The sequence below is a fragment of the Tachyglossus aculeatus genome, chromosome 11, assembly GCF_015852505.1.
Source record: "Tachyglossus aculeatus isolate mTacAcu1 chromosome 11, mTacAcu1.pri, whole genome shotgun sequence".
In the NCBI taxonomy this organism is placed as follows: Eukaryota; Metazoa; Chordata; class Mammalia; order Monotremata; family Tachyglossidae; genus Tachyglossus; species Tachyglossus aculeatus.
Window position 1 is genome coordinate 14,596,963 of NC_052076.1, and position 26,566 is coordinate 14,623,528.

Genomic DNA, 26,566 nt, shown 5'->3' on the forward strand with positions numbered 1-26,566 from the left:
ATTCCACCAGTTCTTCAGGGGATGCCCAAAGCCTTCTTCCAGGTCGGTTAGTTGGTTTGTTAGTTGGGGGACAGGAGCAGACTGGGTTTTGCAATTTAATTTTCAGCCCCAATTCCGGCTGGAAAGGGAACGGAAAGCCTTTGAGAAAATATTTCTTTCCCCAAGATGGATTTTTCCTCTCCTCTCATTTCACTTTAATTTGATGACTAGAACACACTATTCTTGATGATCTCCAGAAGGGGAGGTGGGGAATAGAGAATTTCTCTCCCAGCCCCTGGGGCTGAGGAAGTTGAGTAACAGCTCCTGGAGGTGACTTAATTGGTTTCAAAGGGCAAAGCAAAGCAGGGAAGCAGCATGTCCTAGTGGATAGAGCACGGCCTTGGAGTCACAAGGGCCTGAGTTCTACCCCTGGCTCCACCCCTTGTCTGCTGTGTGACCTTGGGTAAGTCACATCACTTCTCTGGGCCTCAGTTACCTCTTCGGTAAAATGGGGATTAATCCTATGAGCCCCATGTAGGACATGGATTGGGTCCAACTTGATTGGTTTGTATCTATCCCAGTGCTTAAAACAGTGCCTGGCACATAGGAAGCGCCTAACAAATACCATAAAAAAAAAGAGAGAGAATTGTCTGCAACAAAAAGGGCTCAGTCCGTGTGGAACAGCCCCTGAGTTAGCATGGATGGGGGTGAATTCCCCACTATGAAAACACCGGCTTTGGATTCGAGGCAGGCTCCACCCCTTCCCCTCAGCTTAATATAAGAATAATGATGGCATTTGTTAAGCGCTTACTATGTGCAAAGCACTGTTCTAAGCGCTGGATCTAGGTTAGAAACAGGGTTTTCATGGTTAGGTGGAGAATACTGGAGTCCCTGTTTCAGAGTTTTCTGTACTGTGCCTTGGGTAGCCATAAGGGCCTCTAGGGAACTCCTGAATAAAACTACTATGGCTCCAAAACAAGGGCAGCTTGAGCTGCTATCCACATCACAGACAATCAAACAAATTGCATCTCTTTCCTGCTCTGATAGCTGGCATTTGGGGAGGGAGGGCAAACTGTGGTCCCCGATGCTGTGATTCATCCGTCTTCACACACCAGGGTAAAAGAGTCACATCTCCGACGAGCTTCGATCTGTTCCCTCCAGGACCCCACTGGATCTTCTTTTATTTTGGCCGGTTTCTTTCCCCCGCGTCAACGGGGAGTTTGTCACAGAACAACAGAAAGAATCCAGCACCCGAGACCCAGGAGTTGGGGAGGAGGTGAAGTTCTGAGTCCGCTCTCAACAATGCTCCGCCTCCATGAAGCCCTCCTTCTCGTGGCCTGAGGGCTCCACCTCCCTGTACGTGGTGTGGTTGGTGTGATTGCGGAATTTCATGGCCGGCCAGTGATGAGGTCTGCGCTGTAGGTCAAGACACAGGGAGAGAAGAGGCTATTTTATTATTATTATTATTATTACATTATAATTATTATTAGGGAAGCAGCATGGCGTAGTGGATAGAGCTTGAGCCTGGAGTCAGAGGATGTGGGTTCTAATCCCGGCTCCTCCATTTGTCTGCTCTGGGACCTTTGGACAAGTCACTTCACTTCTCTGTGCCTCAGTTACCTCATCTTCAAAATGGGGATTGAGACTGTGAGCCCCAGGTGGGACAGGGATTGAGTCCAACGCCATTTGCTTGTATCCACATCAGCGCATGGTACAGTGCCTGGCACTTAGTAAGCGCTTAACAAATAGCACAGCTATTATTATTATTGTATAATTGTGGTATTAAGTGCTTACTACGTGTCAAGCATTGTACTAAACGGTGGGGTGGATACAAGATAATCAAGTCCCACATGGATCTCAGAAGTCTAAATAGGAAAGAGAACAGGTATTAAATAAATAAATAATAAATATGTCGTATTTATTGAGCACTTACTGTGTGCAGAGCACTGTACTAAGCGCTTGGGAAGTACAAGTTGGCAACATATAGAGACGGTCCCTACCCAACAGTGGGCTCACAGTCTAGAAGGGGGAGACAGACAACAAAACAAAACATATTAACAAAATAAAATAAATAGAATAAATATGTCGTATTTATTGAGCGCTTACTGTGTGCAGAGCACCGTACTAAGCGCTTGGGTATTGAATCCCCATTCTGCAGATGAGGGGACTGAGGCATAGAGAAGTGAAGAGACTTGTCCATGGTCACACAGCAGGTAAGGGGAGGATCCCGGGTCAATGCTCTTTCTACTAGGCCATGTTGCTGATCATGGAAATCATTTCCATCTGTGTGACTCCCACATGAGACCGTAAGATGCTTGAGGGCAGGGCAGTTGGGAAGCAGGATGGTCTCGTGAGTAGAGCCCAGGCTTGGCAGTCAGAAGACCTGTGCTGTGATCCCTACTCTGCCACTTACCTGCTGGGTGATCTTGGGCAAGTCACTTCACTGCGCTGTGCCTCAGTTCCTTCACCGGTAAAATGGGGATTAAGACAGCGAGCCCCTTGTGAGACATGGACTGTGTCCAACCTGATTAGCGTGTAATCAGTGGTTAGCCCAGTGCCTGGCACTTAGAAGGCGCTTAACAAATACCATGAAAAAAAAAGGGGGGGGGGGGGCTTCTGCAGGAATTCTGATTTCAACAGGACTTCCAGGAGGACTCCTCTGAGCCTTGTAAAACTAAAGGACCATTTAATAAAAGAATGGCTTTGGGAGTCATGTGATTATAGTTAAATGGCCAGAGGTGTGTGTGTGAGTGTGTGTGTTTTCACACACAAACCCTGGGTCGGTGCTAAACAGGAATGGAAAAGGGCCCCGTTGGGGGGATAAAGAAGGTTAAGTGGGGAGGAAGGGAGCTCCGAAGAACCAATTTCTCTGGCTCAAATTGAAGCCTCTTGACGTTGCGATTCGTACTCTGCCCCGATTTCCTCAGAATGACCAAATTTGCATTTAAAATATTAGTCCCATCAACGGTCCCTCGTGGACCAGAGAGCATCTGGCATTAAGGCCTGCCAATCTTAATATTCAAGTCCCGAAGGGACAGGCAAAAAGGCTCCATTCTGGCTTTAAATGAGCTCGGCCCCTGGGAAGGGTGTGAGAGACCCGATATCTCGACGCCAGACACCACGGACGACTCGGAACTGGAAGCAGAGTGGCCTAGTGGATAGAGAACTGGGTTCTCATCCTGGCTCCACCACTTACCTGCTGTGTGACCTTGGGCAAATCACTTAACTTCTCTGGGCCTCAGTTTCCTCAATTGCAAAATGGGGTTTCAATAGCTGTCTTCCCTTCCTACTTTGAATGTGAGCCCAGTGTGGGACAGGGACTGTGTCCACCTGATTAACTTGTATCTACCTCAGGGTTTAGAACAGTGCTTGATGTATAGTAAGCATTTGACAAATACCAAACCCCCTACTCCAGCCAAAGCAAAAAAACCCCCAAAACCCGGCAACTCAAGCTTTAAAATCTGGGCTCTTTGGGCTGGTGGCATTGCCAACCTTCCCACCATTTTTATTTAATGGTCTTTGTTTAGCGCTCACTATGTGCCAGGCACTGTACTAAGCGCTGGGGTAGATTCAAGCTAAGGTTGGACACTGTCCCTGTCCCACCTGGGGCTCGCAGTCTTAATCCCCATTTTACAGATGAGGTCACTGAGGCACAGAGAATCAATCAATCAATCAATCAATCGTATTTATTGAGCGCTTACTATGTGCAGAGCACTGTACTAAGCGCTTGGGAAGTACAAATTGGCATCACATAGAGACAGTCCCTACCCAACAGTGGGCTCACAGTCTAAAAGAGTAGAATGGTGCAACTTGCCCAAGGCCAGAGAAGTGAAGTGACTTGCGCAAAGTCACACAGGAGGCAAGTGGCAGAGCCGGGATCAGAACCGAGGACCTCCTGATTCCGTGGCCCATGATATATCCACTACGCCACACTGCTTCTCTCTTTCATTTTATTTTATTTTATTTTATCTTATTTTGTTAGTATGTTTGGTTTTGTCTCCCCCTTTTAGTCTGTGAGCCCACTGTTGGGTAGGGACTGTCTCTATATGTTGCCAATTTGTACCTCCCAAGCGCTTAGTACAGTGCTCTGCACACAGTAAGCGCTCAATAAATACAATTGATGATGATGATGATGCCTCGATTCCTTCCCCACGCCCCCGGCCAGGCCAGGGGCGGGTTAATCTACTGACGGATGTGAGGTAAAGTCTGGCAAGTGTGGCTTCCCCGCAATGCCTGCTGTTGAAGGGGGTTTGGGGCGCCTTCACCCAGAGGGATGGGAGAGTGGAGGCCGACCTCAGGGTCGGAGTTTGGACTCACCTCAATGAAAAACAAGGCGGCGTTGGAGGTGGGGTGGCCATTGATGTAAATCCCCGCCAGGATAATGCCTGCGGTGAGGAGGACGGCCAGCACAATGCCCACGATTGTCCCCGCGGGCACCGGAGACCTCTTTGTCCTGGGAGAAAGGCTGTTCTGCAGTTCTACAGAGAAGGGGTGAAATATTCAATTCACTCATATTTACTGAGTGCTTACTGTGTGCAAAGCACTGTACCAAGGGGTTTGTGAAATAGCTGAGCGTTCTCCTTTATCTCTCCGCCGACCTCTCGCTACACCCTACTTCTGGCCTGGAATGCCCTCCCTCCTCAAATCCGACAGAAAAATGACTCTCCCCCCGTTTCAAAGCCTTCTTGAAGGCACATCTCCTCCAAGAAGCCTTCCCTGACTAAGCCGTCCTTTCGTCTCTGCATCACCCTGACTTGCTCCCTTCCTTCACCCCCCCCCCAACCCCACAGCACTTATGTCCATATCTGTAATTTTATTTATTTATATTAATGTCTGCCTCCCCCTCTAGACTGTAAGCTCACTGTGGGCAGGGAGTGTGTCTGTTACATTGTTATATTGAACTCTCCCAGGCGCTTAGTACACTGCTTTGCACACAGCAAGTGCTCAATAAATATGATTGACTGACTGATTAGAGCCAGTCTGTGGTGACCAGGGTAAGATTCAGAGGGGGACCAAGGTGCTGGGAGAGATATAGGGGATAATAATAATAATAATAGTAATTGTTAAGTGCTTACTATGTGCCAATCACTGTTCTGAGCATTTGGGGAGATACAAGGTAATCAGGTTGGACCCAGTCCCTGTCTCTCAGGGAGTTCACTGTCTTAATCCTCATTTTACAGATGAGGTAACTGGGGCACTGAGAAGTTAAGCAACTTGCCCAAGGCCACAGAGCGGGCATGTGGAGGAGCCAGGATAAGAACCCAGGTCATGCTGACTCCCAAACCCGTGCTCTTTCGACTACGCCTGTACTTAGAGCTTAGTACAGTGCTCTGCACACAGTAAGTGCTCAATAAATACGATTGAATGAATGACTATGCCAGGCTGCTTCTGGTACTTCTTGAATGCTTACAGTGTGCAGGGGCACTGTACTAAGTGTTTGGGAGAGTATGAGAGGTCTTGGGAGAAGGGGAACGGACAAGTCAGAGTCATGTTTGGACTTGCATCTTCCTGAGAAATAAACATATGCCTCTTAGACAAGCGCTAAATAAATACCACTGGTTGTTGGATCGATTCTAAGCATCCAGCAGAGTGCCCTGCTCACCATAGATACCCAGTCCAATCAATCAATCAATGATATTGGGTGCTTACTGTGTGTTGAGCACTGTTGTAAGCACTTGCGAGAGAGAGGAGAAGCAACATGGATAGAACACAAGGTTGGGAGTCACAGAACATGGTTTCTAATCCCAGCTCTGCTGCTTGTCTGTTATCTGATCTTGGGCAAGCCACTTCACTTCTCTGTGTCTCAGTTACCTCATCTGTAAAATGGGGATTAATATTGTGAGCCCTATGTGGGACAGGGACTGTGTCCAACCTGATTAGTTTGTATCTACCCCAGCAGTTAGTATGGTGTCTGGCATATAGTAAGTGCTTAAAAAAATACCATAAAAAAGAGAATATAATGCAATCTCCTCCAAGAAGTTTTCTCTAAGTCCTCATTTCTTCTTCTTCTACTGCCTTCTGTGTCGCCCTTGCACTTGGAATCACATCCTTTATTCACCCCTCCCTTAAACCCGGAGCACTTACGTACATAGCTGTAATTTATTTTTGTTAATGTCTGTCTTCCCCTCTGGACTGTAAGTTCATTGTGGGCAGGCAACCTGTCTACCAATTCTGTTCTCTCCCAAGCGCTTAGCATAGTGTTCATTCATTCATTCGATCGTATTTATTAAGCATTTACTGTGTGCAGAGCACTGTACTAAGCACTTGGGAAAGTACAACACAACAATAAAAAGTGCCAATCCCTGCCCACAAGGAGCCCAAGGTATAGTCTGTGTTCTGCATACGGCAAGCGTTCAATCAATACCACTGATTCATTCATTCATCCATTCAATCGTATTTATTGAGTGCTTACTGTGTGCAGAGCACTGTACTAAGCGCTGGGAAAGTACAATTCTGCAACAGATAGAGACAATCCCTACCCAACAACGGGTTTCACAGACCCGATTCATTTTTTTCTAAAATGTCATTCTGCACACATTGTGGGCAGGAATGTATCTGTTGTTATATTGTACTCTCCCAAACACTTAGTACAGTGCTCTGCACACAGTAAGTGCTCAATAAATACGATTGAATGAATGAATGAATCTCCCCAATCCTCTAAAATCTCCCACTGGATGTCCATTCCTCACTATATCAAAGCAGAAACTCCTAACCGCTCAGTCAGCTTTAAGACACATAATCAACTCTTTCCCTCTTACTTATTCACTCTCTGCTCCCACTATACCCAACGTCCTCTCAAGCTAACCTACTCACTGGGCCTTATTCTCTTCTCTCCATCAACCACATGTCTTTCACCCTCCCTCCCTCTTCATTTTTAGCAGGCCACAATTCTCCCCCATCTTCAAAGCCCCATTGAAATCTCCTCATCTCCAGGGGTCCTTTTGTAATGCTAATGACGTTATTTACTAAGTGCTTACTCGGAGCCGGGCCCTCCCCTCTGCTCAACAACAATACTTCTCCTTCCTAATTCACTCCCATAACCACGGTCCCTACCAGTTGTTCCAGACATTTAATTCCCTCCTCAAACTTCCTGTCCCTCCACCCCCTTCCATCTCTTTCCCCTAATGATCTGGCTACATACTTCATCGACAAAATTGAAACCATCCCTAAATCCCTGCTTCTCTCCTATTCCACCCACCACCTCTACCTCCCTCTTTGACTCTTCCTATATTCCTTTCAGTAACTCAAGAAGAGAGTGCTTGCTTCCTCTTTAAATATACCCCCTCCACCTGTGCTTCTGACCCCATCTTTTCATACCTTTTTAAAACACTTACCCCTTTCCTTCTCCCCTCTTTGACTGCCATCTTCAACTGTTAACTTTGACATAGCTTCCTCACTGCTTTCGAATATGCTTATGTATCCCCATCCTAAAAAAAAACCCTCCTTTGACCCCACATCTTCCTCTAGTTATCACCCCTTCACCCTCCTACCGGTCCTCTCCAAACTTATTGAAAGAATTGTTTACACTCCAAATCTCCACTTCCCCTCCTCCAATTCAATCCTTGATCCCCTCCAATCTGGCTTCCGCCTCCTTCACTCCACAGAAACAACTCTCTTTAAGGCAACCAGTGACCTTTTCCTCACCAAATCTGACGGCTTCCACTCTATCCTAATCCTCCTAGACCTCTCAGCTGCCTTTGACACTGAAGACCACCCCATTCTCCTTGAAATTTTATCCAACCTTGGCTTTACTGACATTGTCCTCTCTTGGTTTTCCTCCTGTCTCTCTGATGACTTCTCGGTTTCTTTTGCTGGCTCTTCCTCTGCCTCTCACCCTCTGACAGTGGGTGGTCTCTAAAGGCTCAGTTTTGGGTCCCCTTCTATTCTTTATCTACAAACTCACACACATGGCTTCAGTTGCCATCTCTATGCAGATAATAATAATAATAATATTTGTTAAGCACTTACTATGTTCCAAGCACTATTCTAAGCACTGGAATAATAATAATAATGGCATTTGTTAAGCGCTTACTATGTACAAAGCACTGTTCAAAGCGCTGGGGAGGTTACAAGGTGATCAGATTGTCCCACTTGGGGCTCACAGTCTTTTAATCCCCATTTTACAGATGAGGTAACTGAGGCCCAGAGAAGTGAAGTGACTTGCCCAAGGTCATACAGCTGACAATTAGTGGAGCCAGGATTTGAACCCATGACCTCTGACTCCAAAGCCCAGGCTCTTTTCACTAGGCCACGTTGCTTCAAATGATTCCCAAATCTACATCTTCAGCCCTGACCTTTCTCCTTCCCTGCAATCTCACATTTTCTCTTGCCTTCCGGACATCTCTACCTGGATGTCCCATTGACACCTCTCAAACTAAACGTGTCCAAAACGGAACTCCTCATCTTCCCATCCAAACCCTGTCCTTCCCATCACTGTAGAGAATATACCACTATCCTCCCTATCAGTCAATCAATGTCGTATTTACTGAGCACTTACTGCTTGCAGAGCACTGAACTAAGCACTTGGGAGAGTACAATATAACAGACACATTCCCTGCCCCCCAAGTCTGTAACCTTTCCTTTGTCCTCAACTCCTCTCTCTCATTTCACCCGGATATTCAATGTCACCAAATCCTATCGGTTCTACCTTCACTACATTGCCAAAATCTACCCTTTCCTCTCCACAAAACTGCTACCACACTGATCCACGCACTTATCCTAGCTTGCTTCGACTACTGCATCTGTCTCCTTGCTGACTTCCCTGCCTCCTGTCTCTCTCTACTCCAGTCCATACTTCGCTCTGCTGCACGGATCATTTTTCTAAAAGAAACATTCCATCCACATCTCCCCAACTCCTCAAGAACCTCCCGTAGCTGCCCAACCACCTCCACATCAAACATTAACTCCTTACCATCGGCTTTAAAGCACTCAGTCAGCTCACCCCATCCTACCTCACCTCACTGCCCTCCTACTACAGTTCAGCACGCACAATCAGAGGATAGATTGCTCCTCTATCGCCAGTTTACTCACCGTTCTCCAATTTCATCTATCTCGCTACCGACCCCTTTCTCACATCCTCCCTCTGGCCTGAAACTCCCTCCCCTTCCATATATACCAGACCACCACCCTCCCTACCTTCAAAGCCTTATTAAGGTCACATCTCCTAGACTCCATCTCCATCTTTCTAGACTGTGAGCCCACTGTTGGGCAGGGACCGTCTCTATATGTTGCCAACTTGTACTTCCCAAACACTTAGTACAGTGCTCTGCACACAGTAAGCGCTCAATAAATATGATTGAATGAATGAATGAATGAATCTCCTCCCAGAGGCCTTCCGTGATTAAGCCCTCTTTTCCCCGGCTCGCTCTCCCTTCTTCATCATCTAGCACTTGGATCTGTGACCTTTGGACAATTGATATTTGTCCCACCCTGAACCCCACAGCGCTTTACGCACACGGGCTTGGGAGTCAGAGGTCATGGGTTCTAATCCCAGCTCTGCCACTCGTCAGCTGTGTGACTTTGGGGAAGTCACTTAACTTCTCTTTGCCTCAGTTACCTCAATTGTAAAATGGGGATTAAGACTGTGAGCCCTAGGTGGGACAACCTGATGACCTTGTATCTACCCCAGCGCTTAGAACAGTGCTTGGCACATAGTAAGCGCTTGACATATGCCAACATTATTATATCTATAGCCTATCTATCTTATGTACATATTTCTTTATTTTAACGTGTGTCTTCCCTTCTTTATATTAACATGACTCTAGACTCTAAGCTCATTATGGGCAGGAAACGTGTCTGTTTATTCATTCATTCATTCAATCATATTTATTGAGTGCAGAGCACTGTACTAAGCGCTTGGGAAGTACAAGTTGGCAAGATATAGAGACTGTCCCTACCCAACAGCAGGCTCACAGTCTAGAAGGGGAAGACAGACAACAAAACAAAACATATTAACAAAATAAAATAAATAGAATAAATATGTACAATTATGCTATACTGTACTCTCCCAAGCACTTAGTACAGTGCTCTGTACAGAGATTGTGCTCAATAAATACCATTGACTGATTGACTGATTGTTGGTTCAAGTGCACAACCAGGCATGGGGGTCCTGGATTTCTTCCCCCTCTTCGCTTCAAACGTCTTTATGGACAGCAACCAGACTGGAAGAGGAGAGTTCCCTTCCCCCTCCAAAGAACCCAACGTACAGCCTTCATTGATTGAAACGCTAATGCTGATGAAAATCCATTAGCCATATGCCGAAGCCCTGCCATGAGGCAACCTTAGCTTGCCTTATCCATTATCTCTCCCGGGTCCTTTTAATTTCCGAGCTATGAATATTCAGTCGCACCCAGGGGCCAGGAGTTGGAGCTTCTGGTGAAATTTATGGCCGAGATTAGCGACTAGGCCCCAGTCAGTTCAGGTCAGGGCGGATGGCTGTGAATGGCTATCTCTGATGAATTTTGCCTCAGTTTCAACAGTCCCAATGCCTCCTGCTCAGCCGCACCTCACTGCGACTGCATCTCCATCGATCGAAGCTGGAGGTGCTTAGGGAAGCAACAGAGAACTTAGAAAGCAGCATGGCCTACTGGAAAGAGCACAGGCCTGGGACTCTGAGGACAGCACTTATGTACAGATCCGTAATTTATGTATTTATATTGTCTGTCTCCCCCTCTTGACTGTAAACTCATTATGGATAGGGAATGTGTCTCCACAAGCACTTAGTACAGTGTGCTGCACGCAGCAAGTGCTCAATAAATATGACTGAATGACTGACTAATCTCAGCTCTGCCACTTAATAATAATAATTATGGCATTTGTTAAGCACTTACTATGTGCCAAGAACAGTGGTTCTACGTGCTGGGATAGATGCAAGGTAATCAGGTTGTCCCACGTGGGGCTGACAGTCTTAATCCCCATTTTACAGCTGAGGTAACTGAGGCACAGAGAAGTTATGTGACTTGCCCAAAGTCACACAGTTGACAAGTGGTGGAGCTAGGATTAGAACCCATGACTTCTGACTCCCAAACTGCTCTTTCCAGTAAGCCACATTGCTTCTCTTGTCTGCTGTATGACCTTGGGCAAGTCACTCCACTTCTCTGTGCCTCATCTGTAAAACGGGGATTAAGCCTGTGAACCCCCTGTGGGACGGACTCTGGTTCCAACCTGATCATCTTCAGCATTTAGTACAGTGCCTGGCAGATAGTAAGCGCTTAAAAAATATCCAGTAAAAGAAATTAACCATCATTTCTGTTTTGAGCTTCAATTTTGACCCAAGTCATAAAGTTGGGTTGTGCAGAATACACCAGCTAACCTGAAACTTGCCAACGGGGCATTTTCTAAGGAAGAAACCTGGAGGAAAGCCACGTGGCATGTCGTACTTACCATCTCCTCCTGCGGGCTGAGTCAACTTTGTGTCATCTTAAAGGAGGAGGTGAGAGAAGGAAAAGAGGGAGAGTTAGAGGGGTACCATTCCGTCAACGGCAGCATGGCCTAGGGGAAAGGGTACAGGCCCAAAGGGAGACAAGAGACCCGAGTTCTAATCCTGGTTTCACCACTTATCTGCTGTGTGATCTTGGGCAAGTTACTTCTCCATCCCTCAGTTTCCTCATCAGCAAAATGGAGATTCGATGTCTGTTTTCTTCCCCCTAAGGCTGTGAGCCCCTTGTGGGACAGGAACTGTGTCGGACCTGATTATCTTGTTTCTAGTGCATATGAAGTCTTAAGGACAGGGAACATGTCTATTAAATTGATTGTATTGTACTCTCTGGACTGTGAGCTCCTTGTGGGCAGGGAATGTGTCTGTTGTTGTATTGTACTCTCTTAAGCACTTAGAACAGTGCTTTGCACACAGTAAGTGCTCAGTAAGTACAGTTGAATGAATGAATGAATTCTCTCCCAAGGGCTTAGTACAGTGCTCTGCACATCTCTCATCCTATCCTGACTGGATTACTGCATCAGCCTCCTCTCTGATCTCTCATCCACCTGTCTCTCCCCGCTTCAGTCTATATCTCACTCTACTGCCCAGATTATCTTTGTACAGAAATGCTCTGGGCAGTTACTCCCCTCCTCAGAACTCTCCAGTGGTTGCCTGTCAATCTACAAATCAAGCAAAAACTCCTCACTCTCGGCTTCAAGGCTGTCCATCACCTTGCCCCCTCCTACCTCATCTCCCTTTTCTCCTTCTACAGCCCAGCCCGCACCCTCCGCTCCTCTGCTGCTAACCTCCTCATTGTGCCTTGTTCTCTCCTGTCCTGCCGTTTACCCCCCCCCCCCCAGCCCACGTCCTTCCCCTGGCCTGGAATGCCCTCCCTCCACATATCTGCCAAACTAGTTCTCTTCCTCCCTCCAAAGCCCTACTGAGAGCTCACCTCCTCCAGGAGGCCTTCCCAGACTGAGCCCCCTTTTTCCTCTCCTCCTCCCCTCCCCATCACCCCCCTCCCTCTGCCCTACCTCCTTCCCCTCCCCACAGCACTTGTATAGATTTGTACAGATTTATTACTCTATTTATTTTACTTGTACATATTTACTACTCTATTTTATTAATGATGTGCATATAGCTATAATTCTATTTATCCTAATGGTTTTGACACCTGTCCGCATGTTTTGTTTTGTTGTCTGTCTCCCCCTCCTAGACTGTGAGCCCGTTGTTGGGTAGGGACCGTCTCTATATGTAACCAACTAGTACTTCCCAAGCGCCTAGTCCAGTGCTCTGCACACAGTAAGTGCTCAATAAATACGATTTAATGAATGAATGAATGAATCTAAGACATCACAGATGTTCCTCTAAGTTCCAGGCTAGAGGGCTAAGTGGTACAATCTAATTAGTGTCCGATGCTAAGGTGATCCCAGACAGATCAGATCAGAAAAGATAACGTCTCCCACATAAATCCAGCCTCCAAATATCTCTTGCTCCAGGCCATCTAACCGGCACCAAAAGCCACAGGCTGCCATCCAGGGTCACAATATAGTAATAATAATAATAACTTATTATTATGATAATTATAATTTTGGTACTTGTTAAGCTCTATGTGCCAAACACTGTTCTAAGTGCTGGGGTAGATACAAGATCATCGGGTTGGACATAGTCCCTGTCCCACATGGGGCTCACACTCCTATCCCCTTTTTACAGATGAGGTAACTGAGGCACAGAGAAGTGCAGTGACATGCCCCAAGTCACATGGCAGACATTCGGTAGAGTCAGGATTAGAACCCAGGTCCTTCTATCCACTAAGCCACGGTCCTCTCCCCCAGCCAGGAGGGTCTTCCAGGCACCACTGAATTGAACACGGAAACATGATGGGCTGCAAATCAATCTTCATTCATCCAATTGCATTTGAGTGCTTACTGTGTGCAGAGCACTGTACTAAGTGCTTGGGAATTACAACACAACAATAAGCAGACACAGTCCCTTCCCTCAATGAGCTTACAGTCAATCTCTTTCCCTCCCCCTCCTCAATCCTGCTACCCCGTCCCACATCCAGATCTTTCCACCGTTATTTCTTCAATATGTTTTTAGGATAGAAAGTCCAAGGATTTGAGGCTCTCGACCCTGCTAACCCCTCAACTGATCTGAATAATAATAATGGTGGCAATTGTTAAGAGCTTACTATGCGCCAAGCACTTTGCAAAGCACTGGGGTAGATACAAGATAATCAAATCGGATCCAATCCCTTTTCGTCATCAGGCTCACAGTCGAAGTCGGAAGGAGAATGAGTATTTTAACCCCATTTTACAGAGGAGGAAACTGTGGCACAGAAAAGCTAAGTGACTTGTGCAAGGATTTTTTTTAATGGTATTTGTTAAGGGCTTCTTTAGTGTCACACACTGTACTGGGGTAGATATGAGCTAATCAGGTTGGACATAGTCCATATGCCACTTGCAATGCACAACTATAATCCTCATTTTACAGATGAGGCAACTGAGGCCCAGAGAAGTTAAGTGACTTGCCCAAGGTCACACAGCAAGCAACAGGGCAAGGCTGGGATTCCAACCTAGGTCCTCTGACTCCCAAGTCCCTGCGTTTTCCACTAGGTCAAGCCGATTCGGCCCTGGTAGCGAGACATTTGGGTTTCGGTCTTTGGAGAGAATGGCGCCTTGTCCCTACGACCCCTCCGGTGTCCACTGGGGAAGTTTGGGGCTGAGAACCCCTCCCTGCACCTCATCCCCATTCATTCATTCATTCAATCGTATTTACTGAGCGCTTACTGTGTGCAGAGCACTGTACTACGCGCTTGGGAAGTACAAATCGGCAACATATAGAGAACGGTCCCTACCCAACAACGGGCTCAAAGTCTACAAGGGGGAGAGCCCCCCACCACGCCTCTCCCCTCGTGGTGGAGGTGGTCAGACCTTCCGTGGTGAGGCTGTCGACGAAGAGGGATGATGCCGAAGTGGTGAGTTCTCCATCCGAGGGGTTGGCAGAGCCTTCGGGGAACGAGGCGTTGTGGTCTTCCCTGTGGAAATCCTCACAGGTCCGGCCCTCCGACTGAAAACCAGAAAGCCAAACCCTTACGTTTGTCATTCATTCAATCGCATTTATTCAATCGTATTTGTCGAGCGCTTACTGTATGCAGAGCGAAGCAGCGTGGCTCAATGGAAAGAGCCCGGGCTTGGGAGTCAGAGGTCATGGGTTCGAATCCCGGCTCTGCCACTTGTCAGCTGGGTGGCCTTGGGCAAAGCACTTAACTTCTCTGGGCCTGTTACCTCATCTGTAATTAAGAGTGTGAGCCCCACGTGGGACAACCTAATCACTTTGTATCCCCCCCAGCACTTAGAACAGTGCTTTGCACATAGTAAGTGCTTAACAAATACCATTATTATTATTACTGAGCGCTTGGATTTAGAATCCTCTCCTTCTCCGGCCTGCGTCCTAACGTTTCTGACTGTAAGCTCCTTGTGGGCAGGGAATATGTCTGTTTATTGTTATGTTGTACTCTCACAAGCGCTTAGTACAGTGCTCTGCATATAGTAAGTGCTCAAAAAACATGACTGATTGAATAAATAAGTGAATGACCAGTACTACATAAATAATAATTATAATAAATTAATAAAATAATAATAAAGCACTGGGGTAGATACAAGATAATCAAATCGAACCTAATCCCTTTTCGTCATCAGGCTCACAGTTGAAGTAGGAAGGAGAATGAGTATTTTACGCCCATTTCAGAGGAGGAAACTGAGGCACAGAAAAGTTAAGAGACTTTTCTTAAAAGTTAAGTAGAAACAGCGTGGCCTGGTGAATAGAATTCAGGCCTGGGAGTCAGAAGGACCTGGGTTCTAATCCCGGCTCCGCCACTTGTCTGCTGTGTGACCTTGGACAAGGCACATCACTTCTCTGGCCCTCAGTTCCCTCATCTGTAAAAAATGGGGATTAAAACTGTGAGTCCCTTGTGCGACATTGATTGTGTCCAATCTGAATAGCTTGTATCTACCCCAGCGCTTAGAACAGTGCTAGGCACACATACCACAAAACAATAATGATAACAATATGAATACAGCTCAATAACAGCCCCTCCCAAGATGGGCCCTCAGACCAGGGGGGTAGAGGCAGTAACCTCTACACTGTGAGCTCACTGTGGGCAGTGAATGTGTCTGTTTATTGTTATATTGTACTCTTCCCAGCGCTTAGTACAGTGCTCTGCACACAGTAAGCACTCAAAACATATGATTGACTGACTGACTTGTCTTGTCCGATCAAATCCAGAGGACTGAGGCTGGGGTAAGGCGCCAGCCTCGACAGGTTACGGAAACTCTTCCCGAAAGCCACCATTTGCTTGGTCAGGGACATGAAAACGACAAACCCGTCCTTGCGTCATTCTGAGATTTCCAAATACTCCCCCTCCTTCTGCATCAACCTACTTGGATTTGCACTCTTTATTCATTCAATTGTATTTATTGAGCACTTACTGTGTGCAGAGCACTGTACTAAGCACTTGGGAAGTACAAGTTGGCACTCTTTATTCTCCCCATCCTCAGCCCCAAGCACTTATGTACATATCTATCCAGCACTTAGAACAGTGCTTTGCACATAGTAAGCACTTAATAAATGTCATTATTATTATTATTATTATTATTATTATTATATTTGCAATGTCTTTTCCCCCTCTAGACTGACAGTTCATTGTGGGCAGGGAATATGTCTACCAATTTTGTTATACTGTACTCTCCCAAGTGTTTAGTACACTGTAGTACAGTGCTAAGTGCTTAGTACAGTGCTAAGTGCTTAGTACAGTGCTCTGCACACAGTAAGTGCTCAATAAATATGACTGAATGAATGTTCTGCGTAAACTAAGTGCTCCACTTTTGCATCAGACAGAAACTCCTTACCATCGGCTTTAAAGCCCTCAATCAACTTGTCCCCTCCTACCTCACCTCACTGCTATTCTACTACAGCCCAGCCCACAAACTTCACTCCTCTCATGCCAACCTACTCACTCCTCTCATGCCAACCTACTCACTCTACTCATCTATCTCTCAGCCGACATCTTGCCCACATCCTGCCTCTGGTCTGGAATGCCTTCCCTTTTCATATCTGACAGACAACTACTCTCCCCACCTTCAAAGCCTTATCGAAGGCACATCTCCTCCAAGAGGCCTTCCCTGAGTAAGCCCTTGTTTCCTCTTTGCCCACTCCCTTCTGTGTCATGCGGCCCCACTGCACCTATGTAAATATCCATAACAGACTGACTTATATCAATGTCCGTCTCCCCCGTAGACTCTAAGCTGGTTGAGGGCAGGGAATGTACTCTCCCAAGCACTCAGTAGGGTGCCCTGCACACAGTAAGCACTCAATAAATGATTGACTGACTGATTGAATAAATACTGTTGATTGATGTGCCACTCTGAGATTTCCAAATGAGGGTATCTGATCAAACCCCAGAACGGTTTGGGAAAGTAGACCGGGGAGGGGGGAATTTCTCCCTTGAAGAGGGAAATTACCCTGCTGCTGAACCTCTTTTCCAACTACATCGTAGCCCAGATGGCCAGGGGAAATCGTTTTTCATTCATTCAATCAATCAATCATATTTATTGAGAGGTTACTGTGTGCAAAGCACTGTATTAAGTGCTTGGGAGAGTACAAAAGAACAGTAAACAGTCACATTGTCTGCCCACAATTAGCTTACAGTCTCTCTCTCACCTCTTGGGCACAGCCGTAGGTCAGCCACTCCTCACGATACCGGTCAAACCCACTGGAACATCTGTGGGACAGAAGAAAGAGGAAAGAGAGGTTATCTGGGAGCGGATGAATTCCCCGTTCATTACAACCGACAGGGCCATGGACCAGGGAAAACCATATTTCTGAATTCGGGGCTACCTGAAGGAGGGGTGGCATGTGTTTTGCTCTAAGGGACAGAAAAATCCACAGAGGATTCAGCATTCAGAAACATCACTGAAAACTGAAGAGTTTCTCTACTTTTTTTGTGGTATTTGTTAATCAATCAATTGAATTACCGAGCGCTTACTATGTGTACGACATAGGAGCGTGGTTGTTGGTTTTTTTTCAAACTTTAAAATTATAGGGCCACGGAGTTCCCGTTAAGCTGTCATGTGCTTGGGCGGAATTTCCTTCAGTGGAAATGAAGCCCACAAGGGGCTCAAAGGCTTAATCTCCACTTTAAAGTCGAGGGAACTGCGGAACAAAGAAATTAACTGACTTGCTCGAAGTCACATAGCAGACAAGTGGAGGAACTGAGATTAGAACCCAGGTCCTTTTGACTCCCAAGTCTGTGCTCTATCCACTAAACCTCATTGCTTCTCAAAGTGGAGACTTACAAAAAGATGTGCCATTAGCAAATCTGTTCCAACTCCTCGATAGTTTGTGTTTTCTGTTTTTTTTAAGTGACCGGAAATTCGAAGATTGTAGGGTTTGGGGAAAAGCTGCATGGGGAGAGTCCTCTTAAAGAGGGCTTGGTCTCTGCACAGCTGTGCTGGAAGAAACCAGCCTCCGCTTCCTGTCGTGGGGATGAGGGAAGGGGTAGGTTCTGCCCTCCTCCACGGAAACCGGGGAGGCGGGGCAGGGCGAGAAAGAAAATGCTTTCAAAGTAATCATGTTCGAATTTCCGCCTTTGAGCCTCAGTGCCAGAGGAGCCCACGAAATCCATGTTTTGGTCCAACAACATCTGTGCGGGAACAGAAACCCAAAAGAATAAACAATAGGCCGAGAAAGTATCAGCCAGCTAACTCCGAGCCCCCGGCAGCAAATAATAACCACCCAGATTTCTCTGATACAGCTGAAGCCACTGAGGAATTATTTCTTTTTAAGAAACCTCTGAGGGCCGAAGGACGTTTTCTGCCCAGTGACGGCCCCTCGGATCCGGCTTCGGGGGTGCGGCGATGGATCGCTTGGGGAAATCCCTTTGCCCTGTCAACCGTAAGAACTGAGGGCAAGCAGCAGAGTGTGGTAGCTCAGAGCCAGGAGGGCGGTTCGGATGCTGAGGCGGGTGGGTGGAGGAGGAGAAAAAAGGTCAAATTAAAAGAGTGGGTCTGAAACATGTTATGTAAAACAGATGGCGGCAGGAGACAGTCTCTGAGAGAGCTTCCGGCCACTCCAGTATTGTCTAATCCTGTCCTTGCAAACCCCATCCCTCCTTAGGTTAAAGAAATGGGGTCCCTTTAAACCCTGTTCCGAGGGCAGGTGGGGAGATGAATTGTACTTTCCAAGCGCTTAGTACAGTGCTCTGCACACTGTAAGTGCTCAATAAATACGACTGATTGAATGAATGAATGAGGGGAAAGAAGAGGGGAACATAGGGTCTTGAGTGGGGCCTACTGGATCTAATACAAATAATAAATGTGGTATTGTTAAGCCTTATTTTGTGCCGAGAACAAAGTACTTTGGAAGCAGTGTAGCCTAGAGGATAGAGCATAGGCCTGGGAGCCAGAAGGACCAGAGTTCTAATTCTGGCTACACCACTTGTCTGCTGTGTGTGACCTTGGGCAAGTCGCTTCACTTCTCTGTGCCTCAGTTGCCTCATCTGTAAAATGGGGATGAAGACAGTGAGCCCCGTGGGGGACACAGAAGGTGATTAGCTTGTATGGAGCCCACGACTTAGTACAGGACCTAGTATATAGTAAAAGCTTAATACCATTTTTTTAAAAAGTGCACTATACTAAGCACTGGGGTTGATACAAGATAGGTGGGACACAGTTCCTGTCCTACATGGGGCTCACAGCCTAAGTAGGAGGGAGAACAGATATTTAGTCGTCATTTTATACAGGAGGATACTGAGGCGCAGACAAATGCAGTGACTTGACCAAGATCACGCAGGAGGCTGGTTGCAGAGAGGGGATTATTAGCCAGATCTCCTGACTCCCAAGCCGATGTCCTTTCCCCAAGGCCAGGAAAAAGTTATATTCAGGCACCTCCCCTAATTGAATTTCCCTGTAATTTCACTGTGCCGGACGCCAGCTGAAATACAGCCTGGAGCTCGACAGGCCCCAGCCAGAACGGACTGGCCGATCTTACTCCAGATTGCGTTTGTCCTCCCAACCTCACTAAACTTCCCGATCTCTTGTCCCCCGTCGTTTCCAATGATCCCGCGGGATAAGCTAGGTCACTGAATGCGTGTCAAGAAAAAGTTGTGCTTTTATAAATCATCTCCTGCCACTTCCATCAGAGATGCCATGCATTAACATTTGCTGACACTCCACTCCGTGCTGGGGAATTCTCAAAGAACATCTAGTCTCTGCTTCTGCCTCCAGGCATGAGGAGAGCTCCTCGGGTTAGAACAGGATCCCCTTGGACCTATGCTTTTCCCTCCTAAACGTTTCACTTTCTTTGTTAAAAGCCTCTCGATTCCCAAGAAAAGCAGAAACACCTGTAGTTTTCCTCCTAAACATTTCACTTTTTTTGTTAAAAACCTCTTGATTCCCAAGAGAAACAGAAACACCCATACATCCTCCCATTTCCCAGGTAGACTGAGGACCATCAAAGCTATCACTCAAGGGGGATAAAAACAAAGGAATTCTGTCCTTTCACCCCTCGAAGGACCAGGACTGTGTTAGCTGAGGAGACTGATTGTTACAAGAGACAGTTTCTGTTTATGCACAAATGACTTGGAAAGGAGAAAGGAAATTCTACCCAAGTACATAACTGCTTAATAGGAATTCTGTGGCCCTATAATTTTAAAGTTTGCAAAAAAAGCCAAACCAAAAACACTCCTAAAGTTCATATCACTTTCCAGTCTTGGGAATTTTGCTGTCTCAAGAGTAAATTTTTGTTCTGCCCTTTATTTATCTCATTAAATTCTTCGTCATGAGATCAGGGTTTGAGAGTCCCAGAACAGGCAGTGAAAGATAGTGATTTCTGTTCTAGGAATGAGCGCCAATGAAAAACTTTGACTCAAAATTTGAATCCCATCCAGACGGCACTGTGGTTCAAAACATTTTGCAGCGTTTCTCAAGGTTCCATAGTCACTCGGAATTTCTCCTTTCCCCTCAAGGAAAACCGAAGAAAATCTAGTCAAAGAGCACCCTGCCGTCAGTGGGTTTAACCATCTGGCTTGGTGGAAAGAGCAGGGATGAGGATCCCCTAGCTCACTGTGCAACTCAGGCAAATCGTTTAGCAACCTCTGGGCCTCAGTTTTCCCATCTGTAGATTGGGGGGAATGATCTTCCCTCCTCAAATCCAACAGACAGTTACTCCCTCCCCTTCAAAGCCATTTTGAAGGCATATCTCCTCCAAGAGGCCTTCCCTGATTGAACCCCCTTTCCTTTTCTCTCACTCCTGCGTCACCCTTACTTGCTCCCTTTATTCATCTCCCCTCCCAGCCCCACAGCACTTATGCCCGTATCTGTAATTTATATATTTATATTAATGTCTGCCTTCCCTCCCCCCCAAGACTGTAAGCTCACTGTGGGCAGGGAATGTGTCTGTTCATAGGTTATATTGGACTCTCCCAAGCGCTTGGTACAGTGCTCTGTATACAGTGAGCGTTCAATAAATACCACTGAATGAATGAATGAGCCCTGCCTTTCCCTCCCTCACAGGGGAGTTGTGAAATGAGAGAGTGTGACCCTGAGAGCTGGATTTATTCAATCAAGGGATCATTGTTCTATAACAAGCACTGTTATAATCTGCAGGCATGCTGGGGAGGTGGGGCTCTGAATTCTGTGCACTTTGAGAAGAGACTGTTTTTTGAAGTGTAATGAACAGTTGGTGTCTATTAAAAACTTTAAGGTCATTGTGGGCAGGAAATAATAATAATAATAATAACAATAATGGCATTTATTGAGCACTTACTATGTGCAAAGCACTGTTCTAAGCTCTGGGGAGGTTACAAGGTGATCAGGTTGTCCCACGGGGGGCTCACAGTCTTCATCCCCATTTTACAGATGAGGTAACTGAGGCCCAGAGAAGTTAAGTGGCTTGCCCAGAGTCACTCAGCTGAGCAGGGATTTGAACCCATGACTTCGGACCCCCAAGCCCGTGCTCTTTCCACTGAGCCACGCTGCTTCTCTGTACCTACCCCAGCACTTAGAACAGTGTTTGACACATAGTAAGCACTTAAGTACCATCATTTTTATAAGCACTATTGTTTGATTGATCGATCCATGTGAACCCATTATTATCAACACTTTTGTTTCACTGATTGACCCATGTGGATTACCTCCCCCAAATGTCCCAGGCCCAAGGGAGGACCCTCTACCCCCCACCCTGGGTCGCCCATCCGCGCTACCTCTGAAGGATGTTACACCAGCTGCAGTTGAAGGTCAAGTCTGAGGAAACGCAAACTTCGCAGCTCTGATGCTGAAGGCAGGCTGGAAAGCAAAAGACAGAGATGGCAGCCTCTTGTGAGGGACGGGGAGGGGTGTCTCTCACAACCAGATGCTCTTCTAGCGGCTGACACCCCCCACTTGTCCCCTCCTCTTTCCCTCCTCTCTCCCAAAGAGACAGTCATTGAAACTTCTGATTGAGAAGCAGCGGGGCCTCGTGGAAAGAACCCAGGCCTGGGAATCAAGAGTCCACGGGGTTCTAATCCTGACCCTGCCTCAGTTTCTGCGTCCGGAAAACAGAGATTAGAAAAACGGTTTTCCCTCCTACTTAGTCTGTGAGCCCCATGTGGGGCAGGGACCGTGACCCAGAGATGATTTTGTGTCTACCCCAGGGCTCGGGACAGTGTTTGACACATCAATCAATCAATCGTATTTATTGAGCGCTTACTGTGTGCAGAGCACTGTACTAAGCGCTTGGGAAGTACAAGTCAGCAACATACAGAGACAGTCCCTACCCAACAGTGGGCTCACAGTCTAAAAGACACATAGTAAATGCTTAACAAATGCCACTATTATTATTAGTGAGTGGCGGGTGAAATGCTGTGTTCGTGGCTCAGTGGAAAGGGCCGGGGCTTTGGAGTCAGAGGTCATGAGTTCAAATCCCGGCTCCGTCATTTGTCAGCTGTGTGACTATGGGCAAGTCGCTTAACTTCTCTGTGCCTCAGTTACCTCATCTGTAAAATGGGGATTAAGACTGTGAGGGCCCTGAGGGATAACCTGATCATTTTGTAACCTCCCCAGCGCTTAGAACTGTGCTTTGCACATAGTAAGTGCTTAATAAATGTCATTATTATGATGATTATCATTATTATGTCCGCAGACCAGAGGGACCCACTAGGCTCAGGCTAGGGTTGGGAAGAGCCTAGGATTCTGGGTCCCAGAAGCCATGCCCAGCTTCGTCCTCGAGACCCGAAGCTCCTTGTGGGCAGGAAATCTACACTAACTCCACTGTATCTTCCTCTCCCAAATGTTTAGTACAGCGCTCCGCACACAGTAGGCGCTCAATAAATACCATTGATGGATTGATTGACGATCGTTATTACTTCACACTTGATTTTCAATGCACGTTGGCTCTTCGGATATGGTAAGAAGGCTGAGGTCTAAGGGTAGGGAGCCAAATAATGAGATTCTCTTCCTAAAGGTGTCATAATAATAAATAAGGCACCTATGACATCATTGTCACCATGGTCAGCCGCCACCATCCTTTAGATTGTAGTCTCTAGTCCCCCTCTAGACTATAAGCTCATTGTGGGCAGGGAACGTGTCTGTTTATTGTTACATTGTACTCTCCCAAGTGCTCAGTACAATGCTCTGCGCACAGTAAGCGCTCAATAAATACTATCGACTGACTGACTTAGTTCTGTGGCTCAGGGCCAGGTGCAGAGGAGCTGTTTGGAGAATTGTCAAGAGGGTCCGGCCCTTGAGGAGCTTCTGGTCCAAAGCAGGCCAGAAAGATAAACGTATTTCATCTTTTTGAAGGAGAAAAGGAATGGATGGGCTTGTCCGCTGCTCCATGTCACCCCCTCCTCAACCTCAGTTTGCTCAGAACTCTTAGAAACCAGAAACCTAAATGTCTAACTGAGACTCCCACCTTGACTCAATCTCCACTCCTTGGTCGGACGGTGCCTTAAGAAGGAAGAATCTTTGGATGTTGGGTACCTTACCTTTATTTATGATGCACATTTTTCAACAGTCCCTGCTGCCGTTTAAAAATACTCCTACAATTCCCTGAGGAGGAGGCTTAAACGTCCAATTGCAGTGTCCCAGAAATGGAGTTTCAACACAGTTTTATTTCTTCCTGGGCTTTTTATGTATGAGGGTGTTTGCTTGGCACTTGAATGTCCTTGACACTAAATTAATATTTTTTCTAAAAAGGTGTCTTCATTACCACAGCCGAAAAATGGGGGCAGAAATGTCTCTTTGATGGGGCAGAATTTTTTTTTAATGATATTTGTTAAGTGCTTATGTGCCAGGCACTGTAATAATTATTACATAATTATTATGTATTTATTAAGTGCTTACTATGTGCAAAGTACTGTTCTAAGTGCTGGGGAGGTACAAGGTGATCAGCTTGTCCCTCAGGGGGCTCACAGTCTTAATCCCCATTTTACAGATGAGGTAACTGAGGCACAGAGAAGTTAAGTGACTTGCCCAAAGTCACACAGCTGACAACTGGCAGAGCTGGGATTTGAACCCATGACCCCTGACTCCAAAGCCCAGGCTCTTTCCACTGAGCCATGCTGCTTCATCCACCAGGGCTTGGGAATGCTATTGGGCAGTGGTCATTGGACACTACTATCCTTTCCTTCTAGAGAACTAAGACCAGTTGTGGATTTTAGGTCATTGGTTCACTGAGTGTGATGCTGGAAATGCCCATTGGGAATGTCCTGCTAGTGGGCCCTGGGCTACCTACCGCTTGTGCTGAGAAGGATGGCCATAATTTGGCCATAATTCAGTCAGGGTGGCCAAGACTGGGGAGGGTGGATAACGAGCTCATAGTGGGCAGGGAATGTGTCTTGTTCATGGTTATACTGTGCTCTCCCAAGTGCTCTGCACACAGTATGTGCTCAATAAATACGAATGAATTAATGAATAGCGAGGAGATTCACACCCTGCGTGATTCACCCTCCGATCGTATCCTTCCAGGAATCTAGAGGCCTACTTCTTGTTGGCTCAAGTGGCCACACGGCATCACCAGATTGGTGCCGTCCTTATACGTTCTGCTCCAGATGTAGCTTCAGGAGCTTCTTGGGGGACACGTGAGGTGGGGGGGGCCCCATGTCCGGAGAGCCACGGGAGTCCGGCCTACTCACTTGGCAATGGCGTGAACTCCACGGCCGAAGTGCTCGTCACCTTGCTGGTGTCCAGCTCCACCCGATGGTACTCGTATATCGTCCTTCTGCGAGACTCTGAAACGGAAATGGGGTCTGTCAATCAATCAATCAATCGTATTTATTGAGCGCTTACTGTGTGCAGAGCACTGTACTAAGCGCTTGGGAAGTACAAGTTGGCAACATATAGAGACAGTCCCTACCCTACAGTGGGTTCACAGTCAGACACCACCTCCCTTAGATCTGCTGAAGAACAATATCCCAGTTAGATAATATTGTTAGAGCCGGGCCCGGGAGTCAGAAGGAACTGGGTTCTAATCCTGGCTCCACCACATGTCTGTTGTGTGACCTTGGGCAAGTTGCTTCACTTCTCTTGGCCTCAGTTACCTCAGTGGTAAAATGGGGGTTAAGATGGTGAGCTCGTGCTCTATACACATCCTATCCTCTTTCCACTGAGCCAAGCTGCTTCTCTTATGTCTGTTTCTTTGTTTGAATGTTTGCTTTTTACGGTATTTGTTAAGTACTTACTCTGCGGTTAATTAGGTCAGACAGTCCCCATCTAAGTAGGAGGGAGAAGAGTTATATAACCCCCATTTTACAGTTGAGGAAACTGAGGAAACAGAGAAGCTAAGTGACTTGCCCAAGTCATACAGTAAGCAATTGGCAGAGACTGTATTAGAACCCAGATCCTCTAGACACAGTAAACTGTGACAATCAATCAATCAATCAATCGTATTTATTGAGCGCTTACTATGTGCACAGCACTGTACTAAGCGCTTGGGAAGTACAAATTGGCAACATATAGAGACAGTCCCTACCCAACAGTGGGCTCACAGTCTAAAATGATCTCTACGAGTACAGGACCATTCCTATTTGGGGAACTCAAGGAGTCAGAATGACTGGCTACCACTGTGGTCTTGTCTTTCAATTCACAAATAATAATAACAATAATAGTGGGGCTTTATAAGCACTATGTTCCAAGCACTGTGCTAAGCACTGGGGTGGATACAAGATCATCAGGTCCCACCTGGGGCTCACGGCCTAAGTAGGAGGGAGAACAGGGATTGAATCCCCTTTCTGTGGTGAAGAAAACGGAAACACAGAGTTGTTAAGTGACTTTCCCAGGGTCACACAGAGTTACAAGTGTTAGACCGGAGATTGGAATTCAGGTCCTCTGACTCCCAAGCCCTTGCTCTTTCCACAAGACTATGGTGCTTCCTAGATCACCCAGATCATTCAGTCAATCAGTGGCATTTATTGAGCACTTACTATGCTCAATAAATATGACATTATTAAGATCTTGGGAGAGTACAATACACAGAGTTAGCAGACACGTTCCCTGCCACAGCAAACTTGCAGTCTAGAGAAGACAAACTGACAAACAGACAAGGTAGGGTGGCCTCACTTACTCAGCTCTCAGATTCTTGGGTATTTCTGGGCTGTCCCATTGGAAAAACTCAGGCCTGAAGATATTTTTCACCCTGAATTATCCTTGCCAATAAGCACTGTATGAGAGGAATGAGCCAAACAACTCTATTGTATTGTACTTTTCTGAGCGCTTAATCCAGTGTTCTGCACACAGTAAGCACTCAAATAAGGGAAAATAAGCCTCAGAGTCAGAAGTAGTTGGGTTCTAATCCCAATTCTGCCACTTGTCTGCTGTGAGGCCTTGGGTAAGACACTTAACGTCTCTGTGTCTCAGCTACTCCATCTGAAATTGGGGGTTGAGACTGGGAGCCCTATGGGGAATATGGGTTCTGATCCCGGCTCTGCCACCTGTCTGCTGTATGACCTTGGGCAAGTCACTTTACTTCTCTGGGCCTCAGTTACCTCATCTGTAAAATGGGGATTAAGATTTTGAGCTCCCTGAGGGGCAGGGGCTGTGTCCAATCTGATTACCTTGTATCTACCCCTTTGCTTAGAACAGCGCTTGGAACATACTAAGTGCTTAACAAATACTATTATTATTATTATCAGAAACA

The 26,566-nt window shown here is 46.6% G+C and overlaps 1 protein-coding gene across 1 annotated transcript in view; it reads right to left on the minus strand.

Annotated features, from left to right (window-relative positions):
- Window positions 1-552: 552 nt before the first annotated feature.
- PLXDC1 (plexin domain containing 1) overlaps window positions 553-26,566 on the minus strand; it is a 44,414-nt gene continuing 18,400 nt past the window's right edge. The window contains exons 8-14 of the mRNA XM_038753983.1: window positions 24,567-24,662; window positions 21,657-21,738; window positions 17,117-17,177; window positions 14,329-14,464; window positions 11,362-11,397; window positions 4,297-4,457; window positions 553-1,395 (exon numbers count right to left, since the gene is read on the minus strand). Of these exons, the coding sequence (XP_038609911.1) occupies window positions 1,276-1,395; window positions 4,297-4,457; window positions 11,362-11,397; window positions 14,329-14,464; window positions 17,117-17,177; window positions 21,657-21,738; window positions 24,567-24,662 (692 nt within the window). The 3' untranslated portion in view covers window positions 553-1,275. The remainder of the gene's footprint in view (window positions 1,396-4,296; window positions 4,458-11,361; window positions 11,398-14,328; window positions 14,465-17,116; window positions 17,178-21,656; window positions 21,739-24,566; window positions 24,663-26,566) is intronic.